At 37.6% G+C, this 19135-nt stretch overlaps 1 protein-coding gene across 5 annotated transcripts in view; it reads right to left on the bottom strand.

Annotated features, from left to right (window-relative positions):
• Positions 1-1276: 1276 nt before the first annotated feature.
• Positions 1277-19135, bottom strand: part of ANO3 (anoctamin 3) — a 380230-nt gene continuing 362371 nt past the window's right edge. For all 5 annotated transcript variants that reach the window (XM_075065231.1, XM_075065229.1, XM_075065230.1 and 2 more), the window contains 6 exons: positions 18267-18412; positions 18010-18162; positions 16697-16844; positions 10150-10230; positions 8992-9097; positions 1277-8419 (listed from right to left, as the gene is read on the bottom strand). In XM_075065231.1, the coding sequence (XP_074921332.1) occupies positions 8237-8419; positions 8992-9097; positions 10150-10230; positions 16697-16844; positions 18010-18162; positions 18267-18412 (817 nt within the window). In that variant the 3' untranslated portion in view covers positions 1277-8236. The remainder of the gene's footprint in view (positions 8420-8991; positions 9098-10149; positions 10231-16696; positions 16845-18009; positions 18163-18266; positions 18413-19135) is intronic.

The following is a 19135-nucleotide window of genomic DNA, read 5'->3' on the forward strand; positions in this document are numbered from 1 at the left end:
ATATTTCCCAGGGAATGCCTTACTGCTAAATGATGAACTAGCACTTGGCTGAGCCCTCAAGGGTTAACACATTGTTGTTAATGTAGCTTCACACTCTACAAGACAGGAGGGGAGGGAAGACAGCATGGTAGAGAGAGATAGAGAAGGGATACACTCCTCTACCCCTGGCATAGAGTCCAATTCCAGAGCACTTCCTGTGCATCATGGATGAGTTCAGAGACTCCAACACTGGCTAGATTCTCCATGGTCAGGGGAAGGAGAATGGTGAGGAGTCCTTTATGGACACCTTAAAATATCCTTGTACTGAGGAAGACTTCAGCACATGTTTCCGTGCTGGGGGCTTGCTGGGGCAAGATGCAGGATACACTGACCTTGATTCAATGAAACACTTAAACATGCTTTTCTTTGAGGATGTGACTAGTGTTTTTTCACCTTCCTCTGCAGCACAGGGCACTGCTCACTTGCAAGTTTAAATTAGTGTAAATGGTGGATTCTCTGTAACTTGTAATCTTTAAATCATGGTCTGAGGACTTCAAAAACTCAACCAGAGGTTAGGGATCTATTACAGGAGATGGGGGTGAGGTTCTGTGGCTTGCAATGTGCAGTAAGTCAGACTAGATGATCATGATGGCCCATCTGACCTTAAAGTTTATGAGTCTATGAGTCAATGGGATGACATATGTGCACATATTTAAGTGTTTTCCTGAACTTGCATCTGTGTAAACACATGGACCTGTTCAATTCAGCAGAAGTTTTGCTACAGACTTTGTTGTGACCAAGATTTGGCCCTAAGAGATTAATATAGAGGAAAATCTTACATTCACATGGTGGGTTGGAGGAGGAGAGGTGCAGAAAGTGATGACTCAAGACTTCAGTCCTATCTCCACTTTCTTCTATTAAAGTTTCATTTTTACCTGGTTGAAAAGGTATCTAGATGGTGATCATGGTTAATCATTTTAAAAAAAAAATCCAGTAGCTGTTTGTCAGAAATTCCTGGGAATATCTTTCATTGCATCCCTAATGGAATCATCATCCCAGTGACTTGATATTGCATTGAAGTGGGTGCACCACCAAAATTCAATGATTCATATAGAATAAATTCACAACAGTGTGGTGTCTCTCATTAACATTGTTCATATATATGTTGTGGTGACTCCGTGAGTTGAGGTGACTACAACTATGTAGATGACATAATTTATCAGAAATACATTAATGTAAAGAGTGTGTGTGTGTTTTATTAAAACTTTCAATGTTTGGGATAAAGAAGTTCCACATCTGCTCTAAAGATATCCAAGTTTATTACTGAAAAATGCAATATTCAAATGTGTATGATACAATAAATAGTTGAATTTGTACATGTAAACCTTGATAAAGTAAACAGCATCTCAAGGACAAATTTATGCCAAAAGTGTCTTACAACAGTTAATCAGATCAATCACTTTCCAGGGGGAAAAAAAGTCTTCTCCTTTGTATGACATAAAACTGTTTTTTCCCGTGTGAATTCTTAAAGTTTCAGGCTATTCATAGGGTCATAAAAAGTAATTTTAAACACAAAAGGAAATCAACAATTAACAGGCCACAGAGACTTTTAGCATGTAGTACTTGAAAGTCAATTATTCTCAAACATTTTCTGGTAAGTATTGCAATCTCATTTTAAATATTACTTACAAAGTTTGGACTTGTAAATAGAAAAAATAGAGGAAGTTTTTTTTTTTCTAATTCTTTACTTAGAAACCAAGTTGTATTTAAATATTACATAAATTTCAAATATATACACAAATATATTTAGAAATCTTCTATGATCATGATATTGCAAGTCAGCCAGGACTACTATTAGAGTAAAAATGATTTAACTTTGTTATTTAGTAACATTTTTACACACAATTCTTTTCAAACAATTGAAATTTTACTCTTACTAACCTATATAGAAATTAGAATAAACATTTTGGCAGACTGTACAAATACAAGGTTCTGAGTCATCTAAATGGAACACAAAATAAAAACATGATCAGGTTTTGTTTTTTGTTTTTGTACTTTAAGGGAAGTAGGATAGGGTTAACAGAACAACTGCCATGTTCTCAGTGATTAAAATGCATTAGGTTCAATGCTAATTTCTCAACTATTAGCATCCTAATCGCAAATTCCTGGCAATATCAATGCAAGTCTATGCAGAGCATATTACAAAACAAAGGCTATGGTATAACAGTTAGTGCAAGCCAATGGAGACATTAAAGGGTACATTTTTGAATGCAGTGAATAGATATTTAGCTATAGGAATAATTAACATTTCATGGCTAAACTACCATGCTGCATTAAAAAATTTACCTCTACAGGGAACAGCAATGTAATTTCTATGCACTCTCTAGTTGTACTATCACAATGAAGTTGTGCTGTCAATGATGCTGCTAAACCATGCCAATACAAGGTGGAACATAGAACATTACAGTGTAAAGATGAGGCCAAAACTATCAATATAAATTCCGTGCTGATGGCTTCAAAATATTCTCAATTAAGTCAAGTTATATATGTTAATATTATACAATAGAGAAGGACAGAGGATCTCGAGATTTCAGTATTTTGAGAATGTACGTGGGAATTTAGTGATTTTCAAAGGTGCTGGATGGACAGTTCTGGAAAACTAAGTCCTAGCTGCAGATACAGCAGCAGTATGTACTTCCCCACACTACTCTGTCAAAGTGTACTCTGACCTGGAAGAATCATCCAATAGTTCAGTATCTGCGCACATTCACTAACTTCGACCTTGCTACTGAGAATGCCAACAAGAGTGTCAGTTCTGGTGGAATTTTTGTGATGTAGACAATTGTTAATTGGAAACAGGACTCAGGCCATGTAAGTCACCAAGAAGGTATCAGTTGATCCACCTGGCTAGGATCTAATTGTGATCTAAAAATGAAAAGCTTTGTCTCATCACCCATCCCCTCGGCCATCCAGTTGCCTTTAAATTAAGCAGAGTTTGGCCAGAATGAGCAATAAACTCCAAGACAAAAGGAAATGAAGCGGGAAAGCTACTACAGCAACTTAACTGCAATCCTCTTATTCTTGATTACAACCAATATAGGGCCTGATCCAAAGCCACGTGGAGTCAATAGGAGTCTTTACATTGACGTTAATAGGCATTGGATCAGATCCATACTGCATCTGTTCCTCAGTAGATTTTTTACAATGTTGGATTATTACATTCTACCACTGTAAAATATATAATTTTACCAATATGGATACATTGTGGGAGGAGATAAAGAGTTTGGACTAACTGTATAAGTGACTTTCAATGGGGTCTATGTTCATAAGACACTTAAGAGCTTTTGAAAATGTTACCCTTTAGCTGTATCAGTATAGTAAGCCACCTGTGGGTGTGCTGTGACAGGCTTAATAATTTATTTGATTTTTGCCCTGTATAACAGTCTGTCTACATACCAAATTGCCTGTGAGTTTTACTTTAATTATCAGACTAAATATTATATTATCTAAAAACACAAACATGGTTGCATGTTCAATTTCCATGTATTTGTCCTGAGTGATCATCTTCAGTCTGTTGTGAGAATCATGAAACAGGAAAAATTTCCTGTTGCACAGAAGATTGCTTTTATTAGGAAAGTTAAATGAATTTACTCCTAAACTACTTTGCACTTCTCAGTTATTTCCATCTTTATATCACACCTTGCATATGAAAGTTTATTTAGTTTTATCTTTCTATAACTTTTTTCTTTTCATATGTAGGTACTTAAGTAAAATGAATTTTCTTTATAAACTTGTTGCCCGCTAAATGTTAAAGAGAGCTTGTTTACACTTATTTTAGTGAGTATTTATGCTAAAATACAGTTATCTATAGTAGCCATATGATTTTTAAAGTGAAGAATGGGGATTTCAAATAAAACAAAAAAGGAAATAACTTTTGTTAGCATACCTATGTTAATTGATATGGAATGAACCATATCATGGCACAATCCAGCAGATGAACTAAGTCCATAAAAAAGCACAAGCAATCACAGGTAAATGACAATGGTTTTAGTCATCCCACAAATTCTCTGAGTCCGTGCCAGCTTTTGCAATATACAGGAGAGTAAGTCATAATAAGAAAATCCCTCAAAGCAGACTACTTGTAGATCTTAAATGATTTTTTTTTTATATTTAGGATGGCTAACCCATAGGAACAAATATTACAAAATGCAAATGGCAAAACCAACACCTGCTCTAAAGCTGTGATTCCCAAACGATTTTTAATTGTTGTAGACTATTTCATAGGAGGGATCCTTTTATGGATCTACCTCTTGAAACCTCTGTTAGTCTATAAAGTGCCACAGGACTCTTTGCAGCTTTTACAGATCCAGACTAACACGCTTACCCCACTGATTCTTGAAACTCACACTGGCCCCTATGTATCTTTGATGATCCACGGAACATAGTTTGAGAACCACTGCTTTGCACATGTGCAATTCACAGTAACAGTTCACTTGATGTGCTTACTATGTAAAAATGAAATAACATATTTCTAAAGAAAAACAATTATGGTATATTACCTGCATGGAAACTTTAGGCTTCCTGTTTCTGAGATCAGCTTAAAAAAGTATTCTCAAATTTCTCTACAAAACCTTTATGTAAGAGTAGTGTGAGGAGAGTTTTAGGGAAAAAATACACATGTTGGGGACTAGTTTTCATCTTTAAAACACCTTAAAAAGATGCCCAAATCCAGCTGTGTATTTGGGGTATTTGGTGGGCATTTACATTCTAAGTGCCAATTGGAAGCTTGTTTACATGGCACAGCCATAAGCACTAGAGGGGTGTGAATTCCAAAGCATGCCATGGTTGCACACTAATTGGCCCATGAAGCCACAAATAGCATGCACTAAAAAGTCCATAGTGTACATTAACATAGTACTGTCGTACTAAGAGTCCAAACTTCAACTTTAGAAATTCCAGTCAGGGTCCAAGTATGAATACTGAGCTGTTAATCTATATATTGATCTATTCACTTTCAGTGGCAGAAAGTAAATATTAGTGAGGATGATGCAACAGAATTCTTTGAATCAAGCTCTGTTTGGATAATTGTTTTTCTTTTCTCAACCACCAGATTTCTGATCTCACACGTTAGGCACAAATTTAAAATTTAAGTTAATAAAAAATATGAACGCTAAATTGATGGATTTTTTTTATTTCTGGAATGAAGATTCCTTTTTGATTGTATCAAGATACTGAGTTCAGATAGGAATAGGTAAGACATTTTGTACTAGTAACTAGGATCTGTAATATTTAAAAAGCTGTACTGTACCTGCTCATGCGGTCTCTCAAGGTGCATGCATAGAACAAAGTTATTATAAACTAGATCAGGAGTGATCTAAAGCATTTTTGCACAGATGCTACATTTTGAAGCTCTGCAGCTTTGGAGACTTCATAAATACAGCCTGCACACACAAGTCATTTATACTGGTCATTTATTTGGAAAGAAATACCTAGAATATGAAAATATAGGTTAATCAGCATTCATGTAATACATATTCCTGAGGACAGAATGTGCCTTCTATCTTTATAAGATAATTTGTATTTTATGCAAACACCACACTAAATGAAATCTAGCAGAAAGGTTCTCAGTTAAAACAAATTCCTATATGGAGGCAATGCCTTTAGACACTATTGATACACTATAGAAACAAAGGAACCAAAAACACACAGTATTTCCCCAGAAGTTCTTGTGCTTTCGCAGCACTTTAAATTAACTGAACAATGTCAAATTTATATATTCCTATCTAACGTATTTCTATATTTCAAGACTGAAAGTCATTATAGAAGACTTCTGTACATCTCCAAATCCAAGACCATACTTTATTACAAAAAGCATTTCCTTTCTGTATTTCTCTATTTTTAATGCCCAATTGGAACTCTTCCAGCTATATATTGATATGTGAAAATATCCTCAGGCCAAAAACAAAAAAAACCCAACAATACACCAACTACGTAGAAATATTAATTATAAATTTTTGGCTAAATTTATACCAGTCCTTCTGCCTTGTTCCAGCCAAGGCATTTTGTTAAAATATTAAAAGACACATAGTTTGTGACTCTATGCTAGTTAATAGATAAAACTAAACTAGGATGCTATAAAGCTGGGGAGTTAATACATTAAACTAGACAATACAGATGTCTTAAGCATAAGACAAAAGCACATTAAGAATTTCTTATTAAGAATCATGTGACACTGAGAATACAGCATAAGCAGAGTAGAATGGAAACCCTTCCTCTTGAATAGAAGTGTCAGTTCTACAGAGCTAGTGCTGTGGAATTTTTGGCTAAAACTTTGATTAGATTCCCATTGATGTCAAACTATGGAAACATAGGCAGTTTCCTTGTCTGGTCATAAAAAGCTGGATTTTCTCACTAAACCTCTGTATAAGGGTCAAATGTAAGGCTCAATGAAGATAGCAGAAGTCTTTCCATTTACTTTAATGGGCTTTGGATCAGACCCACAGAAAGGTACATTAATATAATGTTCCTATGAAAAAAATTTCCTCTTTCATTGGCATTGAAATAATAAAAAGATGCATTTTGGATTTGTGCAAGTAAAGATTGGAGTTATACTTGTTACCTAAATAAGGTATTCTGAGAAGGAAAACTTCAATTCCTCTCATTGTCTGCAGCCAACAAGTGATTTCACTGAAGCTTTATCCTTCAGATTAACATTAGAATTTATCTTGCTATAGTTTCTGTGCTTTGTTGCATCATAACATGTCTTAAAAGTGAAGAAAATTATCTTTGATTTTTTGTCTTTTAATTCTTTTCATCTGATAGAAATAAGAACCATTTTTTAAAACTGTACAAATGAGAAACAGGACAATTTTAGTTTCCCCCTTTTCCATAAGTGAATCCTGTACACTTGTTTTAGTTTAGTACTTAATTTCTCCCATATTATGAAATATTAAAAATGAAGACAATTTCATGACTCTAATCAGAACTGACAATGCAGTATCCTGTATGGATGTGAAAACTGAAGTTCAATTCTCCATGAGAACATTTACTTTTTCTGCTGATTTTGAAAAAAATATTATCCCAAGAAGACATAAAAGCAGAAAAAATCTAATCCTAACAGTAATATACATATTTTTCCATGCTTTGATTTATTTAGCCCAAGATAAGGAATGCACATTACTGGAATAGACAGAGTGCTGCTATACAGTACTCTGCTTCTCTTTCCCTGAACAAGCAAGTCATGATGTTATACTGTATATTTGATATATCTGCATAAATGACAGTAGCTTGCATACTCTAAAGTTAACTATATATACACGAGTAAATTATTTGCACTGCAATAGAAATTTCAAGTCAATGTTTTATGAAGTCATAGAATCACTATCTAGGTAGACCAACATAATATTGACAGTTATTCATCTGCATGCTACATTTAGCATGGAAACTATTCTTCATTTAGTCTGGAAGTATGTGGAGATGGCCTTTTTTGCATACAAAAATGGCAAGACAATTCAAATAGTCACATTTCTTTTCAAATATAGCTGCAACATGGGCAATGAATTGATGTAGTCTTTCAATGGAACTGATATTTCTTTGAATTTAGAATTTTTTGGCTTTATCTATAAAGATAGATGGATGAGAAGTGATGTGCCAACCTTGAACTGCATAGTATATATCGAACAGCCTTGTGTCCCCGTTTAGATCAGGACCACATCCACAATCTCACCAAGAGACTAAAACAAACCTGACAAACAGTAAGCTTGAAGGATCATTAACATCAATTTATGGCCAAAAAGGCAACAATTAATCATACTTTTTTTTCATAGGCATTACAGCTTCAATTGAGCAATCAAAAGCTTTAGAAGTAGCAGATGATATATAACTTGTTTTTGAGTCATGCCCTTAATATGAAAGTTTTACAGGCAATGTATTTATTTTCATTATGCTGTTGATGACTTGATGAATAGCATGAAAGTTCATTGCAAGTTGCTTTACTGATGCGTCCAAGTGCTCAATCCCTTATTACATTTTCTAATGAACTGATAGCAACTCCTGATATTGACCATGGACCAGTGACAGATATGGCTATTCATTTTCTTCGTTGGAAGCATGTATTTTCCAGGACCCAGAAAAGCCTGTTAATATATTTTCCAATAGCAGCATATATACACACTGCTCCTCACTGCCAGATCTACCTTCATTTGAGACCTGCACTAGTCAATTTTCATGGAATATTTTTGCTGCTATATGGTATCAACTAAGGCCATTCGTGGTGATACTGTTTCCCATTCTTTTTCCGCTCTCTCTGCAAATGCTCTAATTCAGCCTCATACATCATCTCCTGGACCAAGTATTTCTCTCTTCTCATTCTGTCACACAAGTCTTTGGGCATGTCTGGGATCAGGTAGGCAATGAAAGACTTTATTCCAAAAACAAGGTGCTGAAAATAAGAACAGAAATAATTTGTTCAAAGATGCTCAAGTGTTCTGTTTAGGGCCAAATTCTGGTGCCACGGAAGTCAATGGCAAAAGTGGGACCAGAATTTGACTCGTGATGTAAATAAAAAAAATGTAATGTAAGATGTTTCTAAAGCAACCCCTCATATAAGCAATGCAGTACAGTATAACAGGAACAGACTTCCTAAAAACAAACCTAAGTTCCAATTAACTTAGCTTAATGTACATTCAAGACTCATTCCTTTTTTTTCTATAGCTTCATGAAGATTTGACTGACATCTACATTCCAGATGAGTTTGGACAGAGGAAATGAGGCTCTAGAATTTGTGCAAACTTTCTCAACACAGTTTCCCAGCATGAGGCAGTTGACCAGTACTAGCATTTTCTAATATATCTGGCTCTTCGTTGTCTATCCATAGAACATAAGGTGTAATCACCTAGTTTATGATACTAACCAACACTTTGGTTTTGGGCCCATTGTAGGGTATCTGATTTAGACCTTTAAACAGGTGGAACAGCAAAAGTAATATCATTTCTCTCCTAATCCATGACTAACCTCAAATACTATAATGAAAGCCAGCCGCGCAGCTAGGACATGCCAGAACTGCAAGGTGAACTCATAAGGAGATGAACTCCAGGGCGGCGCTCTGTAGTCTCGATATCTGTAACACAAAGAAAAATGTCCTTTGGCAAGAACACTCCTGAAATGGCGTGTGGATTAGATCATTACAGAGGAGCTGGAACGAAGAATCACTAAAATGATATGTGGGGTTAGAATATGACCAGAGAATGAAGAATAAAGGAATGAAAATTATCCATTCTGAAAACAAATGCTTAAGGATGTATGATAACTATAAACATGCTTCAGTAGCAATTCAATAAAAAAGGGACGAAAATGATTCACAGTGCACATGAGTACCTAAGAGGGCTGAGCTTAACATAGTGGTTTCATTTCAAAAGGGGGTCGGTCACACAAGCATTTTCTTTTGCTTTGATACAGCAGAACCCTCCAGATTTCACTTTGAGTTTCAAGTTCAAGTGAATCTATTCCTAACTAGGCCTAGGTTCATTTGATTTACTTCTGGAATGTCTCAGCCAGCCTCAGCTAAGTGTCAATTTCTAGTAAACCTGAAACTGGACATGTTTTACTTGTATGAGTTTTGTTGCAAACACTTTGCCCAGCTTTGATAAATTAAAGGAAAAAGTTCTCTTCAGCCTGCATTGTGGGTCTCTGCTGCATACCCTGTACTCACTCTGCCTACTCCCACTGGGAGTAAATCCTGTACTGGTTTTAAACCAGAAGCATAATACTGCTGTGCTCTTAATATAGCACTTTACATCTGCAAAGTCAAGGTGCTTTATAAAAAAAGGTACCCCTATTCTACTGAATCACAGACACTTGAAATGACTTGCCCAAGCTCACGCAGAAGGCCAGTGAAAGAGCCAGGAACAGAACTGAGGTCTTGTCTCCTGACTCCCAGTTCAGTGCTCTATCCACTAGGCCACACAGCCTCCCCACACAGGGGTGAAACCTCTATATCAAGCAAGCTCATCAGGAAATGCTAACAAGTAAAAATAATAAAAGAAACTGTTTTCTAAGAGTAACTTAGACCCTGGAGTTATAGATGTCAATTTCTATTGGAATCAAATATTCTCAAAAGAACAAGGAGCATCTCAATATAGAGATGAAACAAGTTGTGCTTTTAACACATACCTGCAGTATCCTGAGTATCCCATACCAAGCTCATTCAGATCAAATACTGATAAACTACTGTTGACATATCCCTTTAAACATCTGGAAGAAAAAGACACAATCTCAATATTTTCAGCTAAGAGCAACTGTTTATCGTAGATTGTGCATGCAAAACATGTTTCACACATCTCCCACCATCACCAATGCATGTCAGGGATTATGGTACGCCTTTTACTGTATTATTTTTTAGTATTTTTATATTTATTATTATTATTATTTAGTGGCTAGGTTTTTAGCTGAAAGAGTGCCATAAAGTCACTCCTCACACTAATTTTTTTTATAATGAATTTTGTGCATTCAAAAGGAATCGGATGCTGATTTTCACTATTTATCCAATGAACACATACAGCACAGTCAGTAGCAAAGCAAGGTTCTCCACAGTGTCCTGCCAAAATACCTGAACCTGAAGGGACCTCTTGTAAAGAGAATAAATGCAGTTCAGTCTCCTTGCAGATTCTGCCAATAATGGAGCCAAACAGGGCCAATGTGATGGTAACTTTTATGATCTGGACTCTTACCCACTCAGAACAAAATGGAGAGCACCAAACTGCTTTTCACACAGAGCAAACAGCCATCTGATGGCAACAATTTTTGGTGATTACTGACAAGCACTATACACAGACCAATGATCCTAGAGGTAAAAGGTTCCATATGTCCCTGAACAAATTAATGAACCATCTATTCTTCAGAAAATCTATCCTTGCTACTTAAATCCGTTTTGGTTTAGAAGTGCCTCCTGAAAGTCAAGGAAGATTTACGAAAAGATGCAGAAGAGCAAGAAAAAATAGCAACCTTTAATCTGAGCTATTAAAAAGGTCTTTAAAAGGTACAGTAGCAACCCACTACTTTTCTAAGATACTGCACCATATGTACCCCAAATCATCTTGTTAGTTTTCTTTTAAACAGGAAGTTCATTGTCCTCCTCATAGAAAAATCACACTTTGGTTCTCTGAAAAGATCCATATTAAAAAGCAATGCCTTTTTTCTCTTCATGCTGCACAGTGGTGTAGGGGAGTTATTGAGAAAGAGCCATAGTATAATTTTACTGAGCAGCTTGCTATCATGAAGCCTGGCCCAGTTCCCACTGAAGACTATGTTAAGGCTCCAACTGAATTCACTCTGAATTGAATGTTTTTATGACTTTATGTGACAAAAATAAGTGCATATTAAGTGACATGCTGAAGGGAGGAGTATAAACGTAGTGCCTTCCCTGATAAGCTTTCACCTCCCCAGAATGGGCCAGCATCAGCAGTAGCAGCAAGATCTAATGCAACAATAATTTATGAGGATTATTTATCAAATCTAGTGAGGCCAGAATCCAATGCCTCCTGAACTCCGCTCCCACCCTCCTTCCCCCAAATGATGAAAAAGGCCAAAGGGGACACTGACAAGGAGGAGGGAAATTATGACCATGCAAGAGTTGGTGAAAACCAAGAAACCGGGCAAGAGGAAACTATAAGGAACAGAACAAAATTAAAATAAAGTCGTTTCCCAGGAACAAGGGGGTATTTATTGCAACAATGACAACATCTTTTAAAATCACAAACAAAACTATAAAGCAAGGAAACATAATAAAATAATGAAATATATTTACAAAGTTAGATTTAACATACCCCCCCATTGAATGTGTAGCTTTCAAGCCAAAACACAATAAAACACGCTGTCAGCTCACATTTTAGAAATTGTGAGGTACCCGCCATGAACACTAAACAAAGATAAACAATTTTCTAGCTAGTCATTACTTTTAATGAGTACTTACATGCTCAACCAATTTTATCAAAATGAACTCTGGTCAGTGAAAAAAACAACTTTTTCATTTCAAATTTCACCCCTTCTATTTTTGTCCTGTGTGATGGATGGGACCAAACAACCATCCCCAAAGGTTAAAACCTGAATGTTGAGGAATTAAATTCCAGTAGCAAAAATATTACTGCTGTGACTGTGCTCATTGTCTTGGGCTTATTTTTGGCTGGCTATCTCAACATGACCCACGCTGATGAGCAGCCAAACAAGTCAAAAATCATGTCATGCTCATCCCTTTATTTCACAGTAAAGCTGAATAGAATAATGCTTCACTACTGAACATAGATACGTAATTAACTTGTGGCACTCACAGCTACATGATAGTAATCATCGTCCTCATTAACCTGAAGAACTCATTAGCACAAGGCCAAAATGAAGCAAATTAGACATTTATGTGAATAACAAGAATAACCACAGTTACAGTAGGTAGGATAAACGTTTGTCAGGGTTATAAAGACATCCTGCTTCAGGGCATAAGCCAGTCACTAACTGCCTAAGTACACAAGACAAGTTATTCCAATATGGAGTCCTAGCATTTTCCTCTGAAGTATCTGGGATCAAGTATCAAGACAAGTATCAAGACAAGATACTGGAACAAGTGGACCACTGGTCCCATATGCTATGTCACACTGGGAAGGAGTGTCTAGTGAGGTCCCCACAGACATGAGTCCTGGATCCAGTACTATTCAATATTTTCATTAAGGACTTCAGTAGCAGACTAGAAAACATGCTTATAAAATTCACAGATGACACCAAGCTGGGAGAGGTTGGAAGCACTTTGGAGCACAGGATTAGAGTCCAAAAGGATCTTAACAAACTGGAGAATTGTCCTGAAATCAACAGGATGAAATTCAATAAAGATAAGTGCAAAGTACTACAATTAGGAAGGAAAAATCAAATGGACAACTACCAAATGAGGATTAACTGATTAAGCGGTAGTACTGCTGAAAATGATCTGTTGGCCACAGTGGATCACAAATTGACACTGAGTCAATAACATGATGCAGTTCTGAAACAAGGCTAATATAATTCTGGGGTATATTAACAGAACTGTTTTATCTAAGACAGTGTTTCCCAAACTTAGGACGTCATTTGTTTAGGGGAAGCCCCTCGTGGGCCTGGCTGGTTTGCTTACCTGCCGCATCCACAAGTTCGGCCAATCGTGGCTCCCAGTGGCTGCGATTCGCTGCTCCAGGCCAATGGGAGCTGCTGGAAGCAGCGCAGCCTGAGGGACTTACTGGCTGCCGCTTCCAGCAGCTCCCATTGGCCTAGAATAGCAAATAACAGCCAGTGGGAGCCGCGATTGGCCGAACCTGCGGACGCGGCAGGTAAACAAACTGGCCCGGCCGGCGAGGGGCTTTCCTTACATAAACAGCGTCCCAAGTTTGGGAAACATTGATCTAGGAGATGGGAGGTAACTGTCCTGCTCTACTTGGCACTGGTGAGGCCTCAGCTGCATTACTGTGTCCAGTTCTGCGTGCCACACTTAAAGAAAGATGTGGACAAACTGGAGAGAAGCTAGAAGAGAGGAACAAAAATGACAAGAGGTTTAGAGAATCTGACCTATGTGGAAAAGTTATAAAAACTGGGCCTGTTTAGTCTTGATAAAAGGAGGACGCGGGGGAACCTGAAAATAATCTTCAAATACGTTAAGAGGACAGTGATAATTTGTTCTCCGTACCTCCAAGACAAAAAGTAATGGGCTTCATCTTCAGCAAAGAGATTTAGGTTAGATAGTAGGAAAAACTTTCTAACTTTCAGAGTACTTAACCTCTGGATACTTCCAGTGGAGGTTGTGGAATCCCCATCATTGGAGGTATTTAAGAGCAGGTTGGACAAACACTTGTCAGGGATGGTCTAGGCTTACTTGGTCCTGACACCAAACAGGGGGCTGGATTTGTTCACTTCTTGAGGTCTCTTCCAGCCCAACATTTCTATAACCTTGTAATACTTTGTATCTACAAGTAAACCACATCCCACCAAAATGAAAAGTTAAAGTCTAAATTTTCTAGAATGGTGATTCTGCGTGCCTCATTATCTTGGTGCTCGAGCTGACATAGCTCGAAAGTTAAGCAACTGCCCCCTTTAAGATGTCTCAATTTCAGCACCTCAAAACTGAGACACTCAAAATCACCAGCCACTCTCGAAAATTAGGGCTATATGTAAAAAAACAGTTATAGGACTTGAACTTTTTCCATCATACAGATATGCGTTACAAAGCACTGATTGCAGTTCTTAGTACTCTATGTAACTCTTCATTATGTTTATTTATTCGAGAAAGAAAACAACTTTAAAGACAAAGTTTTCGAGAACTTCTCCCCAATATGAAATACAATTTTACCCTTATCTCAGCATCAGAGCGGTAGCCATGTTAGTCTGGATCTGTAAAAAGCGACAAAGAGTCCTGTGGCATCTTATGGACTAACAGAAGTACTGGAGCATAAGCTTTTGTGGGTGAATACCCACTTCGTCAGACGCAGGGGTCTGACGAAGTGGGTATTTCCCCATGAAAGATTATGCTCTAATACTTCTGTTAGTCTATAAGGTGCCACAGGACTCTTTGTCGCTTTTTACTTATCTCAGCAGTTTGTCTGAATAATTTCTATGTTAGGGTTATGAACTGTCTTCTTCTGACATGATGATCAAAAGCACTTGAAAAATCCAGGACTATAACTTTTGTAACTAGCATGCATTTGTTTATTTAATATTTCCTCTTCTGCTATAATTAATTATACAAATTAAATGTTGAATGGCCAAAGTGCTACCACACATTACAGATATCAATTCTTGTTGCTACATACTTAAATTTTACATGAGCCTATGTGCATGTCTCATTTGTCCCATTCATCTCATTTGTTGATGTTTAAACCAGTCACCATATTTCACTAAGGTGAAGGGATTTTGAAAAAAAAAATCATGATTTTATTTTAAGTAGATATTTCTGTAGAAGATGCTTAGGAAACTATGTGATACAGTTGGGTTTGTGTAACTATAAAGGACAAAAAACTACTGATCCAATGTACAGAATGGAGGAAGGACAATTGGGGAAAATATCACTTCCAGAGCAAGATAAGAACATAATATAAGAACAAAAGAATGGCTGTACTGGGTCAGACCAAAGGTCCATCTAGCCCAGGATCCTGTCTACCGGCAGTGGCCAATGCCAGGTGCCCCAAAGGTAGTGAATCTAACAGGTAATGATCAAGTGATCTCTCTTCTGCCATCTATCTCCACCCTCTGACAAACAGAGGCTAGGGACACCATTCTTTACCCATCCTGGCTAATAGCCATTAATGGATTTAACTGGATAAATTCATGGAGGTTCTCTTTTAAACTCTGTTATAGAGTCCTAGCTTTCACAACCTCCTCAGGCAAGAAGTTCCACAAGTTGACTGTGCGCTGCATGAAGAAGAATTTCTTTCTATTTGTTTTAAACCTGCTGCCCATTAATTTCATTCGGTGAACCCTAGTCAGGGCCGATGCAACCATTTAGGCGGACTAGGCGGTTGCCTAGGGCCCCAAGATTTGGGGGGGCCAAAAAGCAGCGCCCTCCAATTTTTTTTTGAGTGGCCCGCTGCTGCTGGGATGGAGAGGGAGTCTGAGCTGCTGCTGGTAGCAGGCAGCCCAGGGGTTCCCCTGGGTCAGCGCGCTGCCGCTGGCAGCCAGCAGCCCAGGGGTTCCACTGCGCAGTCGCTGCTTCACTTCTCCCGCCTCCCAGGCTTGCGGCGCCAATCAGCTGTTTGGCGTCAAGCAAGAAGGCCATTGGGGAGAGAGACAATTTAAGAGCTGGGATCAGCAATGCCGAGGGAAGGAACCGGCAAGAGCAGAGTGAGCTGAGGTGGGTAGATACACCTACAGGGCTCTCGAATCCAGGGGTGTGGGGGCCTGCCCGCGAGAGAGTCGCAGCGGGAGGGTGGAGGGTCACAACTTTGTCGAGGGCAGTGAGGGCGGGCGGGGAGGCTGCTGAGCAGGGATGGGCGGCAAGAGGATTTCGTTCATTAGGGTGCGAAAACTTCCTTCACCAGTCCGCCCCTAGTTCTTATATTATGGAACAAGAAAACACTTTCAGTTTTACTTTCGCCCACATCAACTCTATGAGTTTATATACTCTCTTATCATACCCTTCCTACAGTCTCCTCTTTTCCAAACTGAAAAGTCCTAGCCTGTTTAATCTCTCCTCATATGGGACCTGTTCCAAACCCCTAATCATTTTAGTTGCCCTTCTCTGAACCTTTTCTAATGCCAGCACATCTTTTTTGAGATGAAGAGACCACATCTGTATGGAGTATTCAAGATATGGGCATACCATGGATTTATATAAGGGCAATAAAATATTCTCCATCCCCTTTTTAATGATTCTTAACATCCTGTTTGCTTTTTTAACTGCTGCTGCACACTGTGTGAACATCTTCAGAGAACTATCCACGATGACTCCAAGATCTTTTTCCTGATTAGCTGTAGCTAAATTAGCCCCCATCATATTGTATGTATAGTTGGGGTTATTTTTCCTGGGGTGCATTACTTTACATTTACCCACATTAAATTTAATTTTGCCATTTTGTTGTCCAGTCATAGTTTTGTGAGATATTTTTGAAATTCTTCACAGTCTGCTTTGGTCTTAACTACCTTGAGCAGTTCAGTATCAAGTTTAGTATAAAGTTAATGTCTGAAAAAAAAAAGTATATATACAAAATGTCTGAATTACTTTTCCTGTCTGTATCCTTCATCTGTACAAGGGCCATATTTGTATGCATAGACAAAACGTGGGATATAGTCAGAAGTAATTGCAATAACAAATGCATTAGTGATGACAGCCAGGACTCCAATTCCTTCAAGGATTCCATACCAGATACCTAAGAGAAAGAAGAATCAGTTGAAAGAACAAGAACATTTCTTTTTATACTATTCTTCTTGTTTACTGGGAAACACAATCATTGTGCCAAAAAAGTTATGTACAGATCCAGACTGGGATTAAGCTAAATTTCCCATGAATTTTGCCATCATAGGCTGTTTCCGAACTAGATTCACACAATAGTTTCCTTCTAGTTTTAGATCCAATCTGTAAATCCCAAATGCCCAAATTTGGTGTACCATTTAAAACTATAACCTTGTAAGTATACAAAACTCAAAAGGATAGTCTTTTCAAGAGAGTGAAGATGAGGAAACAAAGAATTGTTACAATGGAGATCAGTGGGGAAGAAAATTTTTATTGTGAATGCTGCTTAACTGTATGGGTACATATACTGTCTCCTACTTACAGTCACTCTTAGATCAAGCAGAAAGGCTAGAAATTCCACAGGCTGACACCAACCATAAACCTGTGTTACTCCTTATCAGGGTGATTTGAGATATGCTGTCAATCTGTCCCAAAGAACTCCTCACAGCTGTATATTAACATCACTGCTTCCTGAGCATTCTCACTTATATCAATAGTACATCTTCAGTGCAGCAGACCACCTTTTCTGTAAAATCAAACCTCTTTAACAAGCTATAACAATGCCAAAAGTATAACTAGGAAGGTCCAAGTATAAGCCACTAAAAAGTGGAAAAAGAGACTTAAATCCAGCTTGAATTTTACTTATGGCCAAAGAGTCTCATCTCCTTATGCCAGGATTCAGTTAGTTTTGCTCTTAAACATCATAGAGTTTCTGCTTTGCAAGTCTATTGATATTCAGTAATTTTGGATATCATTTTAGTCCCCGAGGTTTTTTCCAATATGTAGCCTAAAGGTGGGCCTTTAAAATCACATTTTGGCACCTGACGATGATCTCTCAATGGGAATTGTGGGTGCTCAGTACTTTTGAAAAATGAAGTAATTTATTTAAGTGATAAAATCTGGTTTTAAAGCCTAACTTCAGACTCCTATTGTTTAACATTTAGGCCATTGTTGATATTTGTAGTTAACCTGTTATACCCACTTCCTTTCAATTATTTTTAAATTTTTCATGGCATTAGCGGTTTAAGAGAATAAAACATGAGCTGATAATACAATGATTGTGCATCATTATGATCTCTTACCTATATCTGTTGCTCTTGCAGGCATAGGTCTCCTCCACTGGGTAACAAACTTGTAAGCATCTAGTCTTATTTCTATGATATTGTTAAGCAATGCCAGGAGAGGTGCCAGCGGGAAGGCAGCAACAAAGATGGTGGTAAAGCCAAACTGTAAAACTAACAACAGATTGCCAGATTAGAAAATGAAACAAATGCGGCCTTAAAAAGGAAAAGCTTTGAACTGCAGCTGATTTCTATAAGAAAACTGCATATTTGCTCACCCATCTCTAAGTACTCATCCATTAAGCCGTGGAGATTCATTGGCTGCAGATTCCAATCTTTTTCCCATTGAGGTAGTGAAATTTTATGCTCCAATAACTGCCCTCCTTTCTTGATCTTGCGTCGTGACCACCAGTTCTGTAGTAACCTACATTAGACAGACAGATCATCGAGCTTGTGATATCACTGGCGGTGCCTGCTCAAGAATTGACAATATTCACTGATAGTCAGCATCCTAAGCCAATTTTGAGTCAGCATCCTGAGTCAGCATCCTAGGCCAATTTTGAACTGTTCCAAACTACTTGAGAGTGCATACCTGTGGAGATACTTTCTCAAGAGCATTTCTCAATATTCTTAGAAGATAATATTCAAGCCAGAGTAGAGAACCTTTACAAGACCTTACATATAACTTAAGCCTCCCATTACATTAATTTCAATGTAAGTGGAACATTAGGCACTGAAGGGCCCCTTATGCTGGAGTGATGTTTTCTATGCACAAACTAGGGAGATTTTTTTTAACATCACAGAGCCTTCTTGAAAGAGTACTTGTTAAAGAACATTGTTTTCTCCTGTAGCAAGGATGTGCCTTTAAAAAGGTTTTGGGGAAACTATAAATATAAGGCAAGATTGTGGCCAGCCCTTATGATGTTATGCAATGGTTATCTGATGGGGGAGTTGTTTATATAATAAAATAATAATAATAATAATAATAATCAGCAAAAGGTTGTAAAAAGCTTCTCAGATGAATGAAAATGGTTATGTAAGTGTTAAGTATTATTTCAACTTGCGCAGCTTGAAATCAGAGACTGCAATTGTGTATTCTGATTTGGAAGTCACTTGAATACACACTTTAGGGAGGCAAAATTCTCAC

Source organism: Chelonoidis abingdonii, chromosome 4 (genome assembly GCF_003597395.2).
Source record: "Chelonoidis abingdonii isolate Lonesome George chromosome 4, CheloAbing_2.0, whole genome shotgun sequence".
NCBI classification, from domain to species: Eukaryota; Metazoa; Chordata; order Testudines; family Testudinidae; genus Chelonoidis; species Chelonoidis abingdonii.